The sequence below is a fragment of the Notothenia coriiceps genome, unplaced genomic scaffold, assembly GCF_000735185.1.
Source record: "Notothenia coriiceps isolate Sejong01 unplaced genomic scaffold, NC01 NC01_scaffold00037244, whole genome shotgun sequence".
Taxonomy (NCBI): domain Eukaryota; kingdom Metazoa; phylum Chordata; class Actinopteri; order Perciformes; family Nototheniidae; genus Notothenia; species Notothenia coriiceps.
In genome coordinates, this window is record NW_011369945.1 from 25,046,595 (window position 1) to 25,066,961 (window position 20,367).

At 38.4% G+C, this 20,367-nt stretch overlaps 2 protein-coding genes across 5 annotated transcripts in view; both read left to right on the forward strand.

The window, feature by feature from the left end:
- Positions 1 to 20,367, forward strand: part of LOC104965460 (splicing factor, suppressor of white-apricot homolog) — a 143,459-nt gene that overhangs the window by 66,318 nt on the left and 56,774 nt on the right. The gene's annotated exons all lie outside the window — the stretch shown is intronic.
- Positions 14,632 to 17,014, forward strand: LOC104965082 (splicing factor, suppressor of white-apricot homolog). 4 transcript variants are annotated; one of them, XR_800512.1, is made up of 2 exons: positions 14,632 to 16,192; positions 16,634 to 16,721. XR_800512.1 is itself a non-coding variant. In XM_010794022.1 (2 exons), the coding sequence occupies exons 1-2, from the start codon at positions 14,792 to 14,794 to the stop codon at positions 16,863 to 16,865; spliced, it is 435 nt and encodes a 144-aa protein (XP_010792324.1). In that variant the 5' UTR covers positions 14,632 to 14,791; the 3' UTR covers positions 16,866 to 17,014. The 4 variants fall into 4 exon arrangements, 1 of the variants encoding a protein (XP_010792324.1); XM_010794022.1 differs by having other exon boundaries at positions 14,632 to 14,994; positions 16,634 to 17,014; XR_800513.1 differs by having other exon boundaries at positions 14,910 to 14,994; positions 16,049 to 16,727.

The following is a 20,367-nucleotide window of genomic DNA, read 5'->3' on the forward strand; positions in this document are numbered from 1 at the left end:
TGGAGAGCAGGGACTTTCGTGGGAGAAAAAAAGGTTCCTGTGTCTAACTCCGGGGGACTTCCGGCCGGGGATTTTGGGCGGCAGTATACGCCGTGAAGTTGTTTGCGGCCTGCCAGTAAACCCAAAGCAGAAGAAGAAGAAGTGACGTCAGCGGCTTCATTTGCCTAATCCACCCCTAGGAACTAATTTCCGGTGTGAACGCGATCTGTACTTAGTTCATGAGAACTAAAGAGTTCTCAGGAACCTTTGTGGGAAAAGTACTTGGTGTGAACGCGCCTAATTGCTTTCTTTCTCTAACTCTGTAAGTATGTGAGGTAAGCTATACTTTATACTAAGAGTTCTCTCTTTATTAGATACACCTGATACAACCCAATAAAATGTATTGCAATAACCCTGCAATATATTTGCGAACCCCGTAATGCTTAGCTTTTGTTGACATAAGGGCTTTGTTGATTTAAACTTTGAGTTCAAAACTGGAAGCTTTAGCGCTGCAGAAGTATCTCGTCCCATAAAGAGATGTTTAGGCTGTTTTTTTGTGGAACTATTTTTAAAGTTGTTCTGATATTTACTTTAGACTGACATCTGTCAGAAACAAGTAACCCACTGTGATATGATAGAGCATCCATTATTTTCTCCGAGAGTGAGCCTGACCCAGTTTTTGAACGATAGGCATCCATTTTGATAGATCCGTTTGATGATGCCAGCAGAAAATGTGCATTGTTCTGGAACTGTCGGGATATGTAAAGACATGTTCCACTACTGACAAGCAGGTATAATAACATGTATTAACAAGGAGGAAAGAACAGCTGGAAACTACAAAACAGCAAATCATCACAGCTTAATACTTTATAATACTCTATCTTCCTCTCTCTCTCTAAAACAGACAACCCTTGTTTCACCAAGTTCCCTGGGCGTCCATTTCTTTGTTTTTCTTTTAGCACAGATGAGCGCACACAATCAATAAATGCTTTCAGCTTCCTTCGTAAGCTTCATTTTCGCACACTTGGAGGACAAAGTCATCTCTCCATTCTTGTATTCATGAGGTATCTAGAACCCTTAGATTAAAAATCACACCACATATTCTGCACTCACGATTACTTTTAACATCCATCCGAAGCTTGTAATGTAGTAGTAAATTACTGATGTAGATCTATTGCTGCTTTTTGCAACTGGATGAGTAGAAAAGAGAGCAGTTGTTTTTGATTGTTTTCATGGGGCTGGTGTTTGATTTGTTTTGATTGATTGAGGTATTGTGGAGGGCATAATGTCCCTCATTTAGCAACATGTCAGTGTGTTTTATGGAGGTTGTCAATGTTTTGTACTTTGGCTTGACAATGTTAACTCAGCCCTGCTCATATTTTGCTGCTTGGACAAATGTCCCCTGGTTTTAACTCTTATGACATGAAGGGCAGCCTTTTGCATTGTATCATGATACAGATCGTTTATGCGGGGTTGATCGTCTTTGAACTAGCACATAACATCACATTGCAATTAGGTTTAGGCAACAAAACCCCTTGGTTACTTCAAGGGATATAAAGTACTTGGTTTAATAAAATAAAAGCTTTTGTTTTTTTTGGTTAAAACAAGCCATGGACGTGACGTCAGTTGGTTTCATGTGGGACAAAGCCTGAGTTGGCTGATACAGAAGCCGAAGCACGCCTTTTACGTCAGTATTAATTGTATTGCAAAACCTAAACTGGAGTGTATCCATAATGCATACATTTACGCATGTCAACTCTTTAAACCTTTCAAGATTAAAAGTGTCAGAATTTAAATGTCAGAAACTTCAGTGAGTCTGCCTGTTACCCTAAACTGATAATCCTCAGCATGCAAACTAAGTGCTCTTTAGCACACATGCTCACGTGTACATTTTCATTTTATGAAGGTTGCTCATGCTGTGCTCTTAAGTGACTCACATTGTGTCACATGTATTTAATCAGGGCTACAATGAATCATACTTTTGCAAAGTTTATAAGCATCCAAGTTTAATATCCTTTCATATATAAGTCTTAAGTGGCACTCATACCACACACATTTGGTTCCTTCATTTTGGTTTGGGCATATCTTTCAAGACATTCAACACCTGGCTCTCCAACTGTTATTATGTACATCACTTTAAGCAGTGCTCTATTCAGCAATGTCAAATTACAAAAAAAACACTTGTTTTTTCTAAATTTGTATTTATCCGCTTCATTTCTGGGGATCTTACTTGGGAGAGGGTTAGGGTTAGGCTTCCAGCTTCCCATCCACAAACATTGTCATGTGTTTTCCTAAGCCAAGCAGTTGGGATGTAAGCTATGAGCATTTTTGAAATACAGTTCTTTGTATACAAGTAGCAACAGACAATCAACACACCATTGCTTAGCATAGCATAGGCACCATGGCTACCACTTCAAGATCACATTTGTGTCTTTTAACATCTTTGGATTCCAATTGCAGAATAGAATTAGTAACATGGTCAACCTAATTTTAATTTAAAATATGTTCAGCACCAGTTACAGCAACATGGTTCAGGTTAGGCCCAGCGACTAAAGGTTAGATCCTGTCCAAATGTTCAAATTTATTCGGACATGCACCTGAGTATATGGGGCCAGTTCCGTGATTACCCACAAAGAGGCTTCAATTCACTTTCTCTGGAGGAGCCATGATGTCTTTGCCCTTACTGCACTCAACACTTCCAAGGCCAGATATCCTGGGATTGGACACCGCAGGCAGTGTGAGAGAAGCAACAACCCTTTTGTAAACACTTTTTCACAATAGAACAATAAACACACTGTCAATTCCGCTGGGTTTGCTGCACTCCTGAACAAACACGTATAGCATACATAGCACCATACCACTGTAAAAGGCACATGTAAAAGTGGAACAGAACATACGGATTAATAAATAATGCATGTATGCCTGTATTGTTACTGTAAATAACAAATGAGCAAACATTAGAGTAGAGATGGGAGAACTCTTCATATCCAAGGATACAGCACACACTATGATTGCATTGCACATTTCCTTGAAGCAAATCAATTTTGTCAGAGCAGTTCTCCAGAGAAATATGTCTTGCTCACCTTGCTTAACCATGCCTTTTAGTGTAAAATCTTTGTTTGCTGCTTGGATACATAGCACGCAAAATCATGGAAAGAGAATAGAGGAAGAGAAAACACAAGGGGAAATACAAATGGAAAACATGATAATGAGGAGTTTGTTTGTGTGGGCTTATGCTTGGTTCATAAATGTTTCATGATTACAACAAAGTTCGTAGATAAAAAGTAATGAAAACTCCTACTCTTATTGAGAAGAGAGAAAGTCATTAAAGTCATCGTTAAACTGTGTTGTATCTTTTGAATGTCCTCCCTTTTCACAAAAAGAACAAGGTAGCTGTATATCACATTTACATATTGCATGATGTGATTGAGCTATTTACAAGTCTTAATTACACGATCAAAACAAACAAAAAAATTCTGCTCTCCATAAGTAATTAGAGGTGTGCCTTACAAATATGCTTTATTGAAAAGAAAAGGAGCAAATTAGCTCATAAATCAGCTTCTGTTGGGGATGCTGCCATGTCAAGCTGCGGGCTATAGATAAAAACACAACAGCTACGGGGGCAGGAAAAGAAAGAAAGAGACCCATGTTTTCATATCTATTAACTAGCAGTATATCATGTTGCCAGACAATTGAGAGTGATACTTATCAGGAAAACTGTATTAAAATATCTTCACAGCCGTTCAGAGTTTGAGACAGAGTAACTCTAGTCTTAAACTTAACCTACATCCAACATTCTGCTTTCTGGAAAACGTAATATCTTATATCAGCAGGTGACATTTTCCCGTTCTGCCCGTACCATTTATTCAATCTCAAATGTATTATGTATCAACTACTGTGTGCTTGATCGTCTTTGCAGGTCTTGTTTTCTCTGTGTCGTTTTGACAAATGAAAAACGGAAAATGCAGACCTTAATTTATTCCAGGTGATTAATTTCGCCATAGCTGCTCATGCTCGGCTCAGCTTTTGCTGACTGATTGACGCCCTGTAGGCAGCAGTGATTACAGTATTAACACTGCTTGCTCACATGTGCATACCTTACCTTAATACAGTTTGGGACACTTAATCAAAGGTATAAGTGCGTGTAGACGAAGAGAAATTTGATATTTCCTCCGTCATTGGACTTTCCAAAAGGCCATTTCAGTGCTAATTTTGGTGAGGTACTTTTTTCCCTTCCAGAAAATGGTATGTGTACATCTCATAATACCTACTGTAGGAAATAGACTAGACGGTGTAGGGAGTTATATGTCTGCACCCTTCACTAGTAGCCCAAGAAGATACTGCTTCGGTTGCCTGTGGGTCCAGACGGTGCCTGGGGGACTGGGGGAAGAAGAATCCCACAAGCATTGATTTTTGTTCTCCTCTCGTATCCTCCCTCCAACCCAGTATAGCGTACTGTGGTCAAGTCATATCCTCATTGTCTAATCAACGCCTTGTAGCATTCTTCACCAATCCAAACAACTGATCATTTATCATAAAACTGCTAGGAAAAGAAAGACCGGAAAAAAGGCAAGGAGAATTGAGTGAATGTAACATCATGCCCATCAGAGCTGGTAGAACAGAAGCATAACATTATAATGCAAACTACTTTCAAAGAGCAGCAAAACAAAGAAACATGCAATCATCAAACGTGGTCCAAGAGTAGTGCATGTCATTATTTAACAAATGTTCAAGGATTTACTTCTTAGGCACTTTTAAAGGTGTAAAATTTTGATTGCAACGTTGTTATCAGTCAACAGTTCTTACCAAAACCCAGTGTGTATCCTTGAGGCTTGATGATGTTTAATGCATGACTTACCTCATAAAACACTTGTAATGGCTTGTTTTGTTGTTTTCTTCAACCAGGCCTTGTTTACATCAGCTTGCAGTTCTATTCTTCTCCTTTTATTGGCAGATAAAATTATTTCACGACTCATTACTGTTGACAGCCATTATGCTCAATGCAGTGAGCTGAAGTTTTCATAATATCCACTTGATACATTCAAAAATACCCTCTGAAGTTCATGACATCCAGGAGTAGATCTTTAGATAGGAAGATCTTTGCAAAGGCACATTCCTGCCAATGGTATCACAATATTCCACTGATTTGGCAGGTGTTAACAAATGCAGCAATGCACCCACAAAAGGTGCAGAAAAGGGTTCGCAAGTTATTCAGCAAATGGGTAAGGAAATGCATTTGATGTGTCTTTTTAAGTGTACGTATAGGACCGCATAATTACTTTTTCAGGTTTTTTAAGTACTCATCAGTCCTTGGTCAATCAGTGTAATGATGAAAGGGCTAGCCAAATCGATTAAATTCATCAAAGTCTAATCTGTGATATCTTTTTAATGCATGTGATTAATGGACGACTGAATAAAGAATGAATGAAGAATGATCAATCCATAGTCCCATTCCAGATGCATCTGGGGGAAAACAAATGGCATCGATCAATTTAAGACAGGATCATGTAAAAAAAGTATGTCTGCCAAACAGACGGGCTTGAATAAGATGTATTGTGTCATAAATGATCAAGAGACCAAGCTTGTATTTGGGTTAACCCTTTGCATTATGAGAACAATAGAAGTGGAGGGAGATGAAAAACACACTGGATACAGAACAATTGGCTTCCAATTGATCGTCTCTGAACAGGGACCTCATTACATCTTATTCATAATTTTCAAAGATACAATGAAGCCATTCACTAGTTTCATTCAACACTCAGGTGTAATACAAGCTCTCAAGCCTGTCACAGGGAATCAAACCAAAGTGGTGAATTATTTCTTCACCAAAATATTCCCTACAGCCACAGCTACAGAGACACCATCCACTGACTGCTCTATACAAACAGTGTAATAGAGTGTGGGTGCAAGACTATTCATAATTTTCCATGACACTTTGAACAGGTATCTAGAGTTGAGGACGCTGCTCCACTCTTGGATGTGGAGTGCTCTTTTAAATAGTCCATCTGCCTTTACCTTGTGTGGTCGTAGTCAAAATCTTCTACCAGCGTTCATGAGGGATGGAACTTTTTTGTGTTTACTGCAAAAAAGTTGCTTTTGAAAAAACACTTAATTAGCTCTTCCAAACATGACATGCCAGTGCTTTGTGTCAACTGAAAATGTTGTCACAATGGATGCATCACTCCAGACTAATTATCCATGGCATCGACCTAGGACCAGAGATGCGGGCATGGCTACACGACACCGAGTTGGACCTCTAACGTTACACGAAAGAAGAATAATAAAGCACATAACTGCTCAACAGATCAAGCTCATTTCCACCATTCAATAACGTAGTGTATATGTCAAAAATCATAAATGATCTGTGTTCTAAGCTGGTAAGGCCCTTGCTTTTCTACTCAGCATTAATGTTCCCACTTTGTGTCTACCAGCAAGAACACCGCAAGTACGTTATCAGGCTGTAATTTCTAGCATCGCCACTACTTACATATGTTGATTGAGATATGAACTGAATGATTGAATCATGTCCAGTATTTGAAATATGCCACCACTCTGCCCTCCAGTGCTCTCTCTGTTGGAGACTGTGAGGCTGCCATTAGACTCCACCCAGGCCGATGAAGAATGAGCTCTCTGCAGTGCACTGACCACAGCACAGTCAGAGCTACCAAATTGTCCTATTTATCATTTGCCCAGCGAACTCACAGTTTCTGCCAATATCTGTCTACTGGCTGTCCCAGTCTGGTGATCACCTTTGAATTCTCTGTCTCCTTATTTCTTTCTCATCCATTTTTCTATTTACAAAAGATGTTTTTGGCAGAATCAGCAGAGGCAGAACGTTTCATTTAAATTCTTGCTATCATTCATCTATTATAAATCTATGTTTCCGGATGGAAACTAATATTTTCCCATGATTAATTATATTAGGAACGATTACTCAAGAGCTGACTGCCAAGAGATACGATGCTGTTAAACAGCTTACTTGGGATTTATGTATTTTACTTTAAAATGTGAAGACATAGATGCAGCAAGATAATTGACATATCAAATAGCTAAAGATAGACTCCAGCCAAATCCCTAAAAAAGCATAATCATCCTATAATATCCAAATGTCCAACAAATCAGTTTGATAAAAAACAAAAATAACGTGACAAGCATAGCTCCTTAAACGCTAACACTAGGACAGCTGAGGCTGATGGAATAACATTAGTTTTGCTAGTATTCTGGCAAAACCAATAAATTGGAAAAATACATTGAAATGTTGACCTGCTAACCATGCTAGAGGAAAAGTCACATAATCCCCGAAATAATAACGCTTAATTCTTAGGGAATAATGCATATCTGTAGAAGATGATGTGCCAAATCCGTCCGGTAGATGTTGAGATGTTATAAAGGATAAGTGGAATCTTAAGCCTGCTGCATAATCAAAGTCTGTAGGCTTTACTCTGGGGACTATGAATTATTACACAAAATGTCATGATAATCCATCCAATAGTTGTTGAGAAATGTCAATCTAGACCAAAGTAATAGATTGACACACCAACCAATGTTTTGACTGACACTGGCATCTTGGATAAAATGACTTGAACAGCCACATCCTGTGATTACATTTATTTGGACTTTCAGCTTAGCGAGTGAACTGCCAATGGGCTTCATGGAGGCCTCTATGTATTCTGAGACAGTGGTCAGGATAAAATGGGCTTTTTCTCCACACTAATTTAATCCTGCCAAGAGCCGCTGTCACATAGAATTTCAATTATTCAAGAGAAAAGGCCACAGGGAAAGGTCAATTTAGTGTAAGAAAACTGCCATTGATTATTTAAATGTTACCTGTAAATAATACGTTTTGAGATAACAATCGGTCACAAAACAAAACTTTAGAGTTCAAGATATGCCGTCTTTTATGATTACGGTAGAAGTCCATTTGGATTAAACAGTTGTAGCTAATGGATTTTGACTGTGGAGACTGGATGAAGCCTGACCATGAACCAGTGGGTTATTTCAGTCTTTTGACAAACATTCTTAGCATTACTTTAGAGTGCTTGCTGCAACCAATTGCTACATTCTTCTATAAGTTAATTAAAGTGCAAATAGTGGTTGTTAGAATTAAAACAACTGGATGACTGAGCCTTTTATGTTTTAACAATTAGAAGATTCTCTCTAAGGGGGAGCAGCACTTAGAACCCAATTAGAAAATGGAAGTTTCCATAAAACTGTATTAACCGTTTTTTTCAAACTCTTGAACACATTAAAATAAAATACACAAACTTTTAGAAGACAGAAAACTACAGGAAAAATGATTTATTGAATGTAAAACATACATAAGAAAAACATTTTTTAAAACCTACGCCAACAGAAACATATAATTTCACAATGTTATCTCACAGCTACATTATTCAAATAAACACATTCCCTGTCTGACAATTACTCGGTTGACTGGATGTGAGACCGTCCTTCAATATGTAGCATTTTCCCTTCATGGTACATTAACTAATCACAACAGAGATCACACACGCAACATGTTGAATATCTTCCCATTACTCATCCCGTGCCATTTTCCTTTGCTGCATCCAGACTGCATGTGATTCTGCTGATTTGCTAAATATATGTGTATAAGAAAAGCATGGTTTGTGTATACGGAGGAATGCATTGGATGTATGAACAGACAAAACTTAATCACAGAACTAGGTAGTTAGATATTGATTCATCCTCCCCACAAGCTTCTCATCTTTCTCGTTTTTCATCTTCTCATTATGTGAGAGTTTGTGTCTGCGCACTCGTACCATCGCTGGAATTTCGTTTATCACTTGAAGACAAATCACAAACACCTTTATGTCATACCTCAGTGGCTAATAAAAGCAAAAATCTGTCTTAGGCAAGACTTAATCACAACATTAATCACCCAGATATTGTGAGGCAAGCAGATAACACGACTGTAGATGCCAAGCACAACATCTCTCTCTGCACTATTGGCAGGTCTTCGTGGATTATCAAAAGCCTCATTTGAGAGGGACATATTCACAAATTAATTTCATACTTTGTTTAACCCTGCTTGGATGGGATGGTTCTGTGTGAAACACTGATAAGAGCCCAGGGCTCCCATTAAGCCTCTGAACAATAAAAAAAGGCACTTTTCTGAACCGTACAATCATTATGCAATGTGTTTTCTAATAGGGAGAATAGACATGGTTCGGTTTGTTTACCAACAACTAGAGAACCACTGTTCCTAGATCCAAGATGAAACTGACTGAAGGGTGTGACTAACATAAAAGGTTGCATAAACATCAGTCTGCTTTTTAGCACAACAAGAAGAGCCCTAGATTTATAAAAACACGTCACTGTAAAAGCCATGACGCCCCCGTAAGTTTCAGCTATTGGTTAGCACCTCTTTTTGAGGAGTGTTGCGCAATTTACTCGTTGGCCCTTGTTGGTCAAAAAGATAAGATAAGTGGACCAAGCAGAAGCCATCTGCTTTGTTTCATATATGTATGAAAACAACGATTTGTGTCCCCTGCAGCAAGCAACATGAGTTGAAACACCCCTTTGGTCTTTGTTGAACCGAGTTATTTGATGTTGGTTTGGTGTTTCTGAGCCTCAGTCAAACAAATCTCAGTCGGTTAAAGGATCAAAGAGCATGCAGACTTGACTAACATATTGATCTTAGCAACATGTACGCCCCTGCAATCACCCTGCTGATAGTGGGATTGCAGGTTACCATGGGGCTTACATTTTGGTCATTTGTCTAACAAGGGGGATGCCTTTCAGCTTCAAATTCCCTACTGAGTACAATCCAATTTGTCTTGATCCTAAATAAAACTGACAGGTGCAGCACCAAGACAATTCTATTTGCTACCTCATGTCTTGTGAAAGCTGTCACTCAGAGAAAGGTACCGCATGGATTGATTGCACAACCGCTGAAGCGAAGAGGCATGTTTGGTGCCTACTGGAAGTGATACTGCATGAAGCAGGTTTTCAGGAGTCAAAGGGTCATTTCTAACAGCTTTGTCTAACATCTGGTTGTTAAAGACAGAGATGAGCAGACCGAGCTTCTAAGCAGTCGGCTAGAATCATAGTTAAACAATGCGTGCTCAGTCGGTTTGTTCCATATGCCGCTGGATGCGCTTTGCTGTAGATTTGTCTTTCCCATCACCCTAGTGAATTCTGACATGATGTGCCAAGCATAACCAGAAAATACAAAGTGTCTAAATGTGGAGGGATTTGCATTCTTCATTCACACTGTCACGCAGTCGGTTATATATTTCATTGTGGAGAATAAGAAGATTTACATTATTCTCCACAGACACAAATCTATCTAATATGACACTTAAATCCCCCAGTGGAGCACTACTCGGCAAGATTAAAGAATAGACTCAAAGCATTTAAAAATAAAGATATGTCATGTTGTTGCTGCAGTCTCAGGCCCTAATTCTAAAAGCTGATTACTGGGTTCTCAGGTTGTAAAATTAGACATCAATAATATTGTTTGGATATATTCTTTAAGAAGTAAGGACATTTTCTCTAAATCCTTCACTCAGTTCATATACTGTAACATCTGAGCAATTATATTAATAGTCAGAGCAATGGATCTGCTTTTTCACCCATGTCTTTTCTTTTTACAAAAGTTTTTATTACAGATATTAAAAAATGCTGGTTAATGCATTTACTGCATTAATGTGCACTGTCCTTGCCAAATAGATAACTAAATTAAAAAATATCCTAATGGGTGTGGAAGGCAAACAATGTCATAAATCATTGAAAACTACATGTTCACATTCACTGCAGAGGTCCTTTAATCAAACAACTGTGTTTTTTTTATTTAGGTGAAGAAAACCTGTCTTTGATCAGTCCTTTATCGAGGACTCCCATTTTTTTTCAAGCCTGTTTCCCTTTGTTCCCCAATACATTTGTGTCTTTTCATGTCCCCGTCTGTGTGTGTGTGTGTGTGTGTCTTATTCCTGTCTTGCCGCTAACATGGGGCCGCCTACTAACACACCTGCTTGCAATCAGCTCACAACCGGTCCTGGCTCACCACCACACACCTGTCTACAATTAGCTTATCAACGCACAGTATATCAGCTAAGGCTTTACACTCATTGGTATATTTTGGACCATTCCCTCTTCCTTTAAAAATAAATATATATATTGTTGCATCTATTGGATAGTACAGCAGAAGATAGTGGGAGAGAGCAAGAGCTGGGAAGCAGGGCCACAGGTTGAAGTCAGGCAGTTAAGGAATCCACTGGGGAGCCCCATCGTTCCAGTCTTATAGCTATGCTCAAGTCCGGATTTCAGTGAGAAATATATTTGTCACCTAATTTAATGCATGTTGGTTTCTTTGTGCTCCAGAAATCCTATTCACATGCCTGCCTGCTTGCCAACTCATTCTCTCTGCTTCCTCTGTCCAAATCTCCCTTCATCTCCTTCATGCCATTCTCAAGCCATTCACTCATGTTGGTCATCTTTAATTGCATGCCATATGTTGTAGTTATACAGGAATACTTCCAACATACAAAACAACTCTTTCCACTGAAGCACAAACCATTGTCTGAAAATGTTTGCTGTTCTGTGTCTCTCTTGCTCTTTGTCCTACTTGTTTCACCCTCTGCTTTTAGGAGTGTGTTACTCTGTATTATTTACAACACCAAACAGTGTTTTGTTATAATTTGTCCATGGATTCAGAGTAGAGATGAAAGCTGTGTGGCAGGGGAAAGCCAATCTTCTCTATCTCCTTTGTGCAGTACCAGCTCAGCTGAACAGGCTACTTTATTAGGCTTAGTCAGTTTTTATGTGATGAATATTCTGACATTAAATAGAACTATTGTTTATGTGCATGCATAAAAACACTAATTATAGTATATTAATCTCTCACACACACATACAATGCTCTATCTTATGAAGTCATTATTTATCCACCGGTTTGACATGAAGGCAACCAAATGTTTGGAAACTTTGACCTTTTATCATTTTATTGTGTTGCACTGTTCGAGGAGCCTGTGACCTAAGATTTTCATCGTCATAACTACACTGTAGCTATGTACGTATGATTAATAAAAGCCTTGAACCTTGAATTCAATATAATTGGCTTTGGATGTCTTTAATGTTTGTATTAAAACTAATTTCACACAGGTCAAATCTAAGGTCTTCTTGAGCTCTGTCTATTGAAATAGAAGGTGTAATTCTCTATTTCACCTCGACAGTAGCTGACACCTGAAATTGTTTTTCAACTGCTGTAATGCCGGTAATTTGGCGATGCTGTCATTGATATCACCACTTTCTGTACTAAAGTGGTTCTCTAAACACGAGAAAAATACATAAAACTGCTTTCTATCCCGCCGTTTTCATTATTTATACACACACCGACTGTGTAAATGTGATGCGGGGTGATGACCTGGACAAGGAAAGTGCACAATCTAGTAGAACGAGTGTCTTCCTTGTGTCTGAAATGCTTTTTGAAGCGTAACGAAAACAAATTGCACTCTCAAAGGAGCTGCCATTGCTTAACTTTAACATGTGTTGTGCTTAGCATGCTGCTGCATACTCACAACAGACTACAAGGTAAGCGGAATTTCCACTCAGTCAAGACAACTGATTTGAGTTCACCTTGAGTGTGAGTAAGCCTCACAGTCGCTTAGACAACAGAGCAGAATGGAGAGTGTTGGAGAGAGAGACAAATCAATAGTCAATTAAAGCTTTTTTTCGTGCTTGTGTTTGCAGTGACAGGATTTAAGAATCATATTATTGAATTTACATTTTTATTATGATAATAATTTACTCAACTCTCACTCAATGACAATGTTTCTTGAGTGCTTGGGAAATGTATGTAATATGCATGCAGTACTTTCCTACACTCTACCTCTATTAAATGTGATTGTTATTAATGTGAGCACTTATTCAAATCCTCCGCTCCTTTGGCTGTGTAGGTCAGGAGCTTTTAGAATCAACTGAAATGGCACCAAGCCCTATTTGGTGCATTCACAAGCTCCTCTGATGGTCCTACTTCGCTAGTTGGAAGTGATTTTTCTAACTGTCTATGAGCTTCAACTTCTACTGTGGAAACAAATTGACCCTAAAAAGAAGATGTGCTGTATTTTATCGATCTGAGCATTTAAACAACACCTTTATATCTGGTACAAGTTTTTAGTTAGGATTTCAGTGAACAGGAATTGCCCTGTCTGGGAATTTATCAGGATATTCTGACACCACCATGAATGCAACATAATTGATATATCCACCCAGTGACTGGGAATACTCCAACAAGTAGGTTCTTTCTTGGTGAATACATTCTTCAATTTCAAGAAAATGTGGACAGTCGTTTTCCCCATACTCTTAATGACAGATAAAAAGACTCAAATGAAAACATTACATTATTGTCAGATTATATTTTTCGAAATAGGGAACAACTCAAGTTTATAATTTGAAATCATTTTCAGATTGAGAACAGGTTTGGACAAGCTTTCTCCAAAGTGCTAATCATTCCAAAAATATTTTGGCTACATTGCATTCATCAGAGATAACAATAGACAGTGACTGCTTCAATTCCACCATCTGTCCTGCCAGGTTTTTGTGTTGGAGATTATTGGTACAGTTGCATGCTTAAAAGGGACATGCATAGAACTGGCAAGGCTTGAAATGTTTTGCACCATGTTTACCTGTCTAAAAATACAACTGGAAAGTAAAGTTAATAGTTTATTCAAATGTAGGGACACAAATGAATTACAATCCAGAGACCAAAACTTTGTTTAGATGTCTGTTACGATGAAAAAAATATATACATGTTTACTTGCCAGCTGCTTTTATGGTCAGTAATTTTCAATGCACCCGGCTTCTCTCGTCTAGATAATTACATTTTGCATTTCTTCCCAAGTTTTCCTCTGCTCTTTAATAATCAGAAAAGGTACCAGTCAATTGAACTCACTGATTAGCTCTTCTTTACTGCACCATCACCTCTCTATCACCCATATGTCACCTCCCAAAGTCTGAAACAACCTGGGTACCCTTTATGATCGAACCTAAATAACCTAAATTCATGGCTTCGTAGCAAAGGCATCAACATGTTCAAGACCGCCAATTAAGTTGAGTCTTATTGAGCCCAGAACACTACTTGCCTATTACAAGTATAACCTATTGGGGTTCCCACAAATATAGGCGACATAGGCATTTATGCTATGCCATAGTTATAAACACGATCTGTATTAAATGCAGATCTGAAATGTCTTTACTGCCTTTTGTATATTTAAAAATCCAATATATTTTTCCTTGAATCTTATCTTTTAAAATGTATCTCTGTGCCAACTTTAGGGGTCACAAGCCCTGCAGTCAAACCTGATGCTTTATATTTATGTAACACAACAGATAATATGTTTAATTTGACATAACACTCACTCATTTAGTTACTTCATTAGTTCAGTTCATAGTAGAGTTCCCCTGAAGCAGCAGTGTATAGGAGCATGTTTATCAGCACATTCGACAGAAACCAAACACTACACTACTGTCCTAAATATCCACTCATATGTATGATTTTTACTTTTAAATAAAAACTGTAGACTGAAAGAAATGTAACAGATAAAGGTTTTTGTAAATTGTAATATTATTTATCATGGTAAAATTGTCGTAAGTGCGGACAGGATACGCAGCTGCATGTACTTGTTTCCAACATGGCGGATGTCGGCACGTAGAATTTGTTTTGGGATATAACATCACGGATTATCGTAGCATTTGGACTACGTGAAAGCTATTTGGTTCACTTAAATTCAGCACTTTACTGTTATTGTTGTTTTACCCACCTAGTTAATTCGTTTTCACGAGAAACCGGGAGATGCATCGTCGCGGAGCGGCAAAGAAGGACCACAACAACAAACCAGTGAAGAAGAAGGACGTTAGTGACAGTGATAAATACGCCGACCTCTTGGTGTTCGGCTATGCCTGCAAACTGTTTCCAGACGACGAAAGGGCTCTTTACCACGAACATGGAAAACATCTTATTCCATGGATGGGGGACAAGAACATCATGATTGATAGGTCGGTTGAATAAACTTAGACCGAAACATTATGCTAACCATCTATGCTGTCCGTTAGCCTGTTTCACAATTCAAGGGACCTCTTGGAGTTTGCCTTGCAGAAGCTGGAAATACCTGCAACTGGCGACTAATGTTTTACTTCCTGCTTGCTACTTTGTTATAGGATGTCATGAACTGATACAAATGATATCTGAAGTCACTACAATAACATGTGAAGATGCAAATCCCTGCCATACTTGGCTAAAATTAGCTGTGATGCTGAACTAATAATACACAACCAGTTGCCCAATGTATTAGTCACACCAGCTAAAACTAATGCAGTTTAATATAAAATGCAGTTTAATATAAAATGTATACAAACAAGGCTTAGCTACCAGTACAGTCTGAACATAAAGATAACATTGTACACTTAATAAAGTTTCTGCAGAGCTATTTACTTGCATTAGTTTGGGCTGTGTAGCTCCTAAACCAGCAATAGTGTGTATTTTTGATACAAAAACAGAGATCTTTAAATCTCATAACCCAAAGAGACACAATTGTTAGCTTTCAGCAGGACTTTGCATTTTGACATGTTTGGGAGAATTTCCTTTGGAAACTTTAACTTCAGGCATACATGATATGTATCAATATGGAGTATAAAACAAAGGATGTTACTTTTTGTTCTGTCCTTTTTTAAATTGAGTTTTGCAGAAAATGCCTATCTGTACACAAAACACACAACCTGGGTCTTTATTATGCGTTGCTTATATCCTCAAGGCCAGAGCAAATTCTAACCAAGACTAAAGTTGCAGCAGTTAAGGTGATTCAAAATATCACAATGCCTATGTGAAACATTGGGGTTTAACTATCCAACAAAAGGTTTAAAAGTGCTTACAGCCTACCAAGTGTTGCTTCAGGCAATGTACCAATGTTTTATTGCCACCTCCATGCAGCACAAGTATTACATTAGTGCATTTATTCTTTGAATCACCTCGATCTGCAGTGGCCCAACTTGTGTTTCATTTGTACAGCCTTTGTATGTGTGTCTTTATCACATAACCCAGTTTTTTCCCCAGCAAGCTAAGCTAAGGGGTCCTGCCAAACCCCGAAAGCCAACTTCAGCACCCCATTTCTTTGTCTTCATGAAGAAACTGCAACTGAGAAGTGGCGTAGAGGGACGAACCCTGGAAAATGTCGTCCATTTGGGTTCTTACGGATAGGTATTTATGTGCCTCGGGTTTGTGTGAATGTAACTCTCTTTGCAGATGTAGAAGTAATGATGAGTGTTACAGGGGGGAATTGAACCCTGTGAGGTAAGACTCGAGTTGCTTTGTTTGTTTCTCTTTTTGTTTTTCCTTTTCAAGTAGGGATGTTGGTTTGTAAGACTTGTCCAAGAAGGAAATAGCAGCAAAAAGCTTGCTAGGTATCTTAAGAGCACTATCTACAATTAAGCCCAAGGACTTAATTGGTGCATTATTGTTGTCTGTAATTCTTTCCTTTTAAATATTAAGTATACTTTCATTACAGACTTACAGAGGTATTTAGAGTATTTTTGATGTAAATTGTGGGTTATAGGTCTCTTTTTCTTGGTAAGTAGGTCCATATTGTGTACAAAAAGGCTTTGTAGACTTCCCTCTCTAATCCCGTTTATCACCCAACAGATACGATGGGCGTGGTCATTTACACGACCTTTCAGAGTATGACAGCGGGTCATGGAATACGTCCTACCAGCTGTCGGAGGAGGAGGCCAGGATCGAGGCGCTGTGCGATGAGGAGAGGTACCTGGCCCTGCACACGGACCTGCTAGAGGAGGAGGCCAGACAAGGTGGGCACACTGTTCTTTTGACATTTCACACACAGTTATGGCACATCTCAGTCTTAAGCTTCTCTTAATAGGTCACTGTCAAGTCTTCTCCGTGTTTGGTGCAGTTTACCCTCTTGAAAAGGGACTTGAAACATCTACTGGACCTTTTAACTGGATTCCACTCCAATGACACAGCAACTGTTACTTTTTCATTCTTTTATTTCAGTAGTTTACCTGACAACACATTTCCATTTAGTTCCTGAATGGGTCTTTTAGGTGAAAAACCTTTGAGGACAAGAAGGATGCATTAGACAACTTGCAATAGTCATTACAATAAATAACATGCAAACAATACACTGGCACTGCTGCCTTATTTATGAGTATTTTACAAAATAAACTGTATGGTTATTAGGTTTATCAGTAGTCATGGTTTTTGACACTTAACAAAAGGAATTACCCAGTGCCCATCGATCATCACTGCAAATCAACCATTGCTGTTAGTATTTTCTGTGTACATGTACTTTATATTCTATATGTGTATTCATACTAATCATGAACCAATCAAACATACAGAGGGAAGTGTATCTGCTTAAAACATGGCCCACAAGAAATAAGCTTCAACATATCCCTCTCTTGTTTGATTGCCATATGATAGTAAACTTTGCAAAAATGTTACTTTCTTACATCCCTCCTCCAAATCTTTTTTTATCCTTCCATGTATGGCTCTACTTTTAAAGTTTGCATTATCAGTATCTTCTCGGCAAGTCAGTGTTCGTATAAGTGTGCTGAAAACGTTTAAACTCAGTGTCCTTATTTAAGACTTTTCCCCCCAGACTAACACATCACAATAAACCTACGACTCGTCTGTACAGCCAGAAAAGCAATTGCTACATACTAGGGCTGTACCTGAATATTCGTTCGTCGGAGTACTATTCGGGTTTCAATTTCGTTATTCAGATATTCTTTTCTTTTTCTTTTTCTTTTTCTTTTTTTTTGGCAGCCGCATTGAATTTATTGAAATCTCCAATATCAACGTAAGAGCTTGTTTCTCTTCGGGGGGTGCTAACACTTAACCATAAACGTTATTGTTTACTTTCTCCGTCTTTATATGTAGATATGAGTTTTCTCCGTTAATCTCCGTCACGTTGTTTCCATAGCAACAACAACTTCCTGTCAACAGCGCTAACTCTCCTTCAAAATAAAAGCATGTCCATACAAAATAGGAAGCCAAGCCAAATTACACTTAAGACTTATACAACTGCAACGAAAGTGACACAATGCAATATCCTGTTCAATTTCAAAGAACACAAATTGGGTTCTATACATTAACAAATAACTAATAAAACAACAATACTGTAGAATAATGAATGCCGTGAATAAACCGAAATACACGTGCTGAGGCGGTTCGCTGCTGATTACTAATTACTACACACACNCCCCCCCCTCTCCTTGGCTCTGTCCCAGGCGCTCCATCCTCCTCCCTCTGATCCCTCCTGCTTCTATCAGAGAGAACAACCAGTTCTCTACGGATATGAACACACACACACACACACACACCCCCTGTCTACTTTATTTCTGTTTTTATGGCTCCATGCTAACTAAAGTCTACTGACCGCATTAAAGACTTCTTACAGTACAAATTCTTTCTATTTATGATCTAATTTATTTGAGGCGTTCAGGGTTCTTGCACTAAAAGCCAGATCCTTTTCCTCAGTAAGGACTAATGTGGTATTACGTCTCCTTGAGTTAACACTTCTGTAACAGAGCAAATTAGAAAACACTTTTCTTCGACACAAAGCACAAATAAAAGCATTTATTATTCCCGTTTTTAGAGGAGGACCACCTGACCTGAAGCAAAGACCGCCTCTTCTAACGCCATAAAACATTCATTCTGTTTTATGTAATAAAACATTCGCCATAGGGAAATGGAGCACAGCACTTTTAGAACTGGCGTAGTGAAGCAGTGTAGTAAGTTTGCCTCAACATGGTGGGAGGGGGAACATTTCCAACACATTTTTTTTTTATTTTGGTGGATTTGTATACGCCAATTAGAGCGTTTCCACATCAATTTATGGTGGAAATGTTTTCATAATTGTCAAAATAAAAGTATTTTGTAGAGTTACATCTAGAATATTTTCATTACAGATTCATTTGAAGATAGTATGTCTTTTTGACAATCATTCAGTCCATGAAACACTTAATAATTATAATCTCAACTTCACAGAGCCAAGTTTGATGTTTTTTAAAGGTCACCTCTTGCTATTTTTATGCAATAGCATAGGTCTCAGATATATCGAAATATATATAAAAAATATGTCTATGAAGTGTTTTGCTCAAAAACACTTCATAGATATGACAGATCACCCGTTCTAGCCATGCCTCATATCCCTCTATTTCACTTCCTGTTTCAAAAGTGCTGATTTGGGGAATAAAAAAATATTTTTTTTATAAAAATGTAAAAGGAGGGGTCTGAGCTCATGCGGGACCCGGCAGCTACTGTCCAAACTAAATGCTGCCGTGATTGTATTGTATTGTGACACTACATACTGATATGAACCTGATAATGATCATAAATCCTCTTTGAATGAAAGCAGAATAGGGTCAGAGTTTATAAAGTTGTACGTGACGACGCAGAGAGAGTGTTAAGTGCTCTTTAGTTAAATAAAGCCGTGATGTCTGCGGCAAACACTCGACTCCTGAAGGGTCCTCTTGACCAGCACTGTTTATCTCGAGTGTTTCTTTCCTCCTCTTGCCGTCTGATCCCTTCTTCCCTTCCTTCCTCCTCACATTCCTTCTCTCCATCTTTCCTCATGCATTCCCTCTCTAATGTGTTTCATTTCTTCTCATCTTCTCGTCCCATCTCCACTTGTTTTTCCTCTCTTACTTCACTTGAAGTTGTGGTTACCACTTGTCAACAAGGTATTCTGGGTAATGGAGTTCTTTGTAAGCACCACACAATAATCAAAGCGTGTCATATTTACTTATATTTAGGTAATTTCACATAAAAATTCAAGTAAGAAACAGGTCTTTAAATGCTATTTGCATCCTTAAATATGGAGGATGTTTTTGCTTTTGATGTTTTGTCTCATTTTAAAGTGAATACCTTTGGGATTAAAGACTTTCAGAACCTGAAATGGACATTTTTCGCTATTTTATGACATTTCATTAATCAAACCATTAATTTATAATGCTAAAAATCATTAGTCAAGATATAACAGTTATGTAGACATACAGTGCCAAGTCATAAAGTAGATTGGATTCTATGGTTCTGCAGTCATTTCAAAAGCTCACTACTCCCTTATTTGGTTTTGAAAAAGATGTATACGGACTCCTAGGTGCTCTGGTGTTTCTGTTCTGATGTGGTCAGTGTAATGCGTGAGATGCAGAAAGATGCAGAGATAGAGCTCCTCTCTGGACGTGAAGTAAAAGGAGGCTATCTGATCCCTGAGGAGCAACCATTAAACCCTCGTCTTCATCACTGCGCCTCTAACTCACAAAATGTCTGTCTGTCTGTCTGTCTGTCTGTCTGTCTGTCTGTCTGTCTGTCTGTCTGTCTGTCTGTCTGTCTGTCGAGAGAGAGAGAGAGAGAGA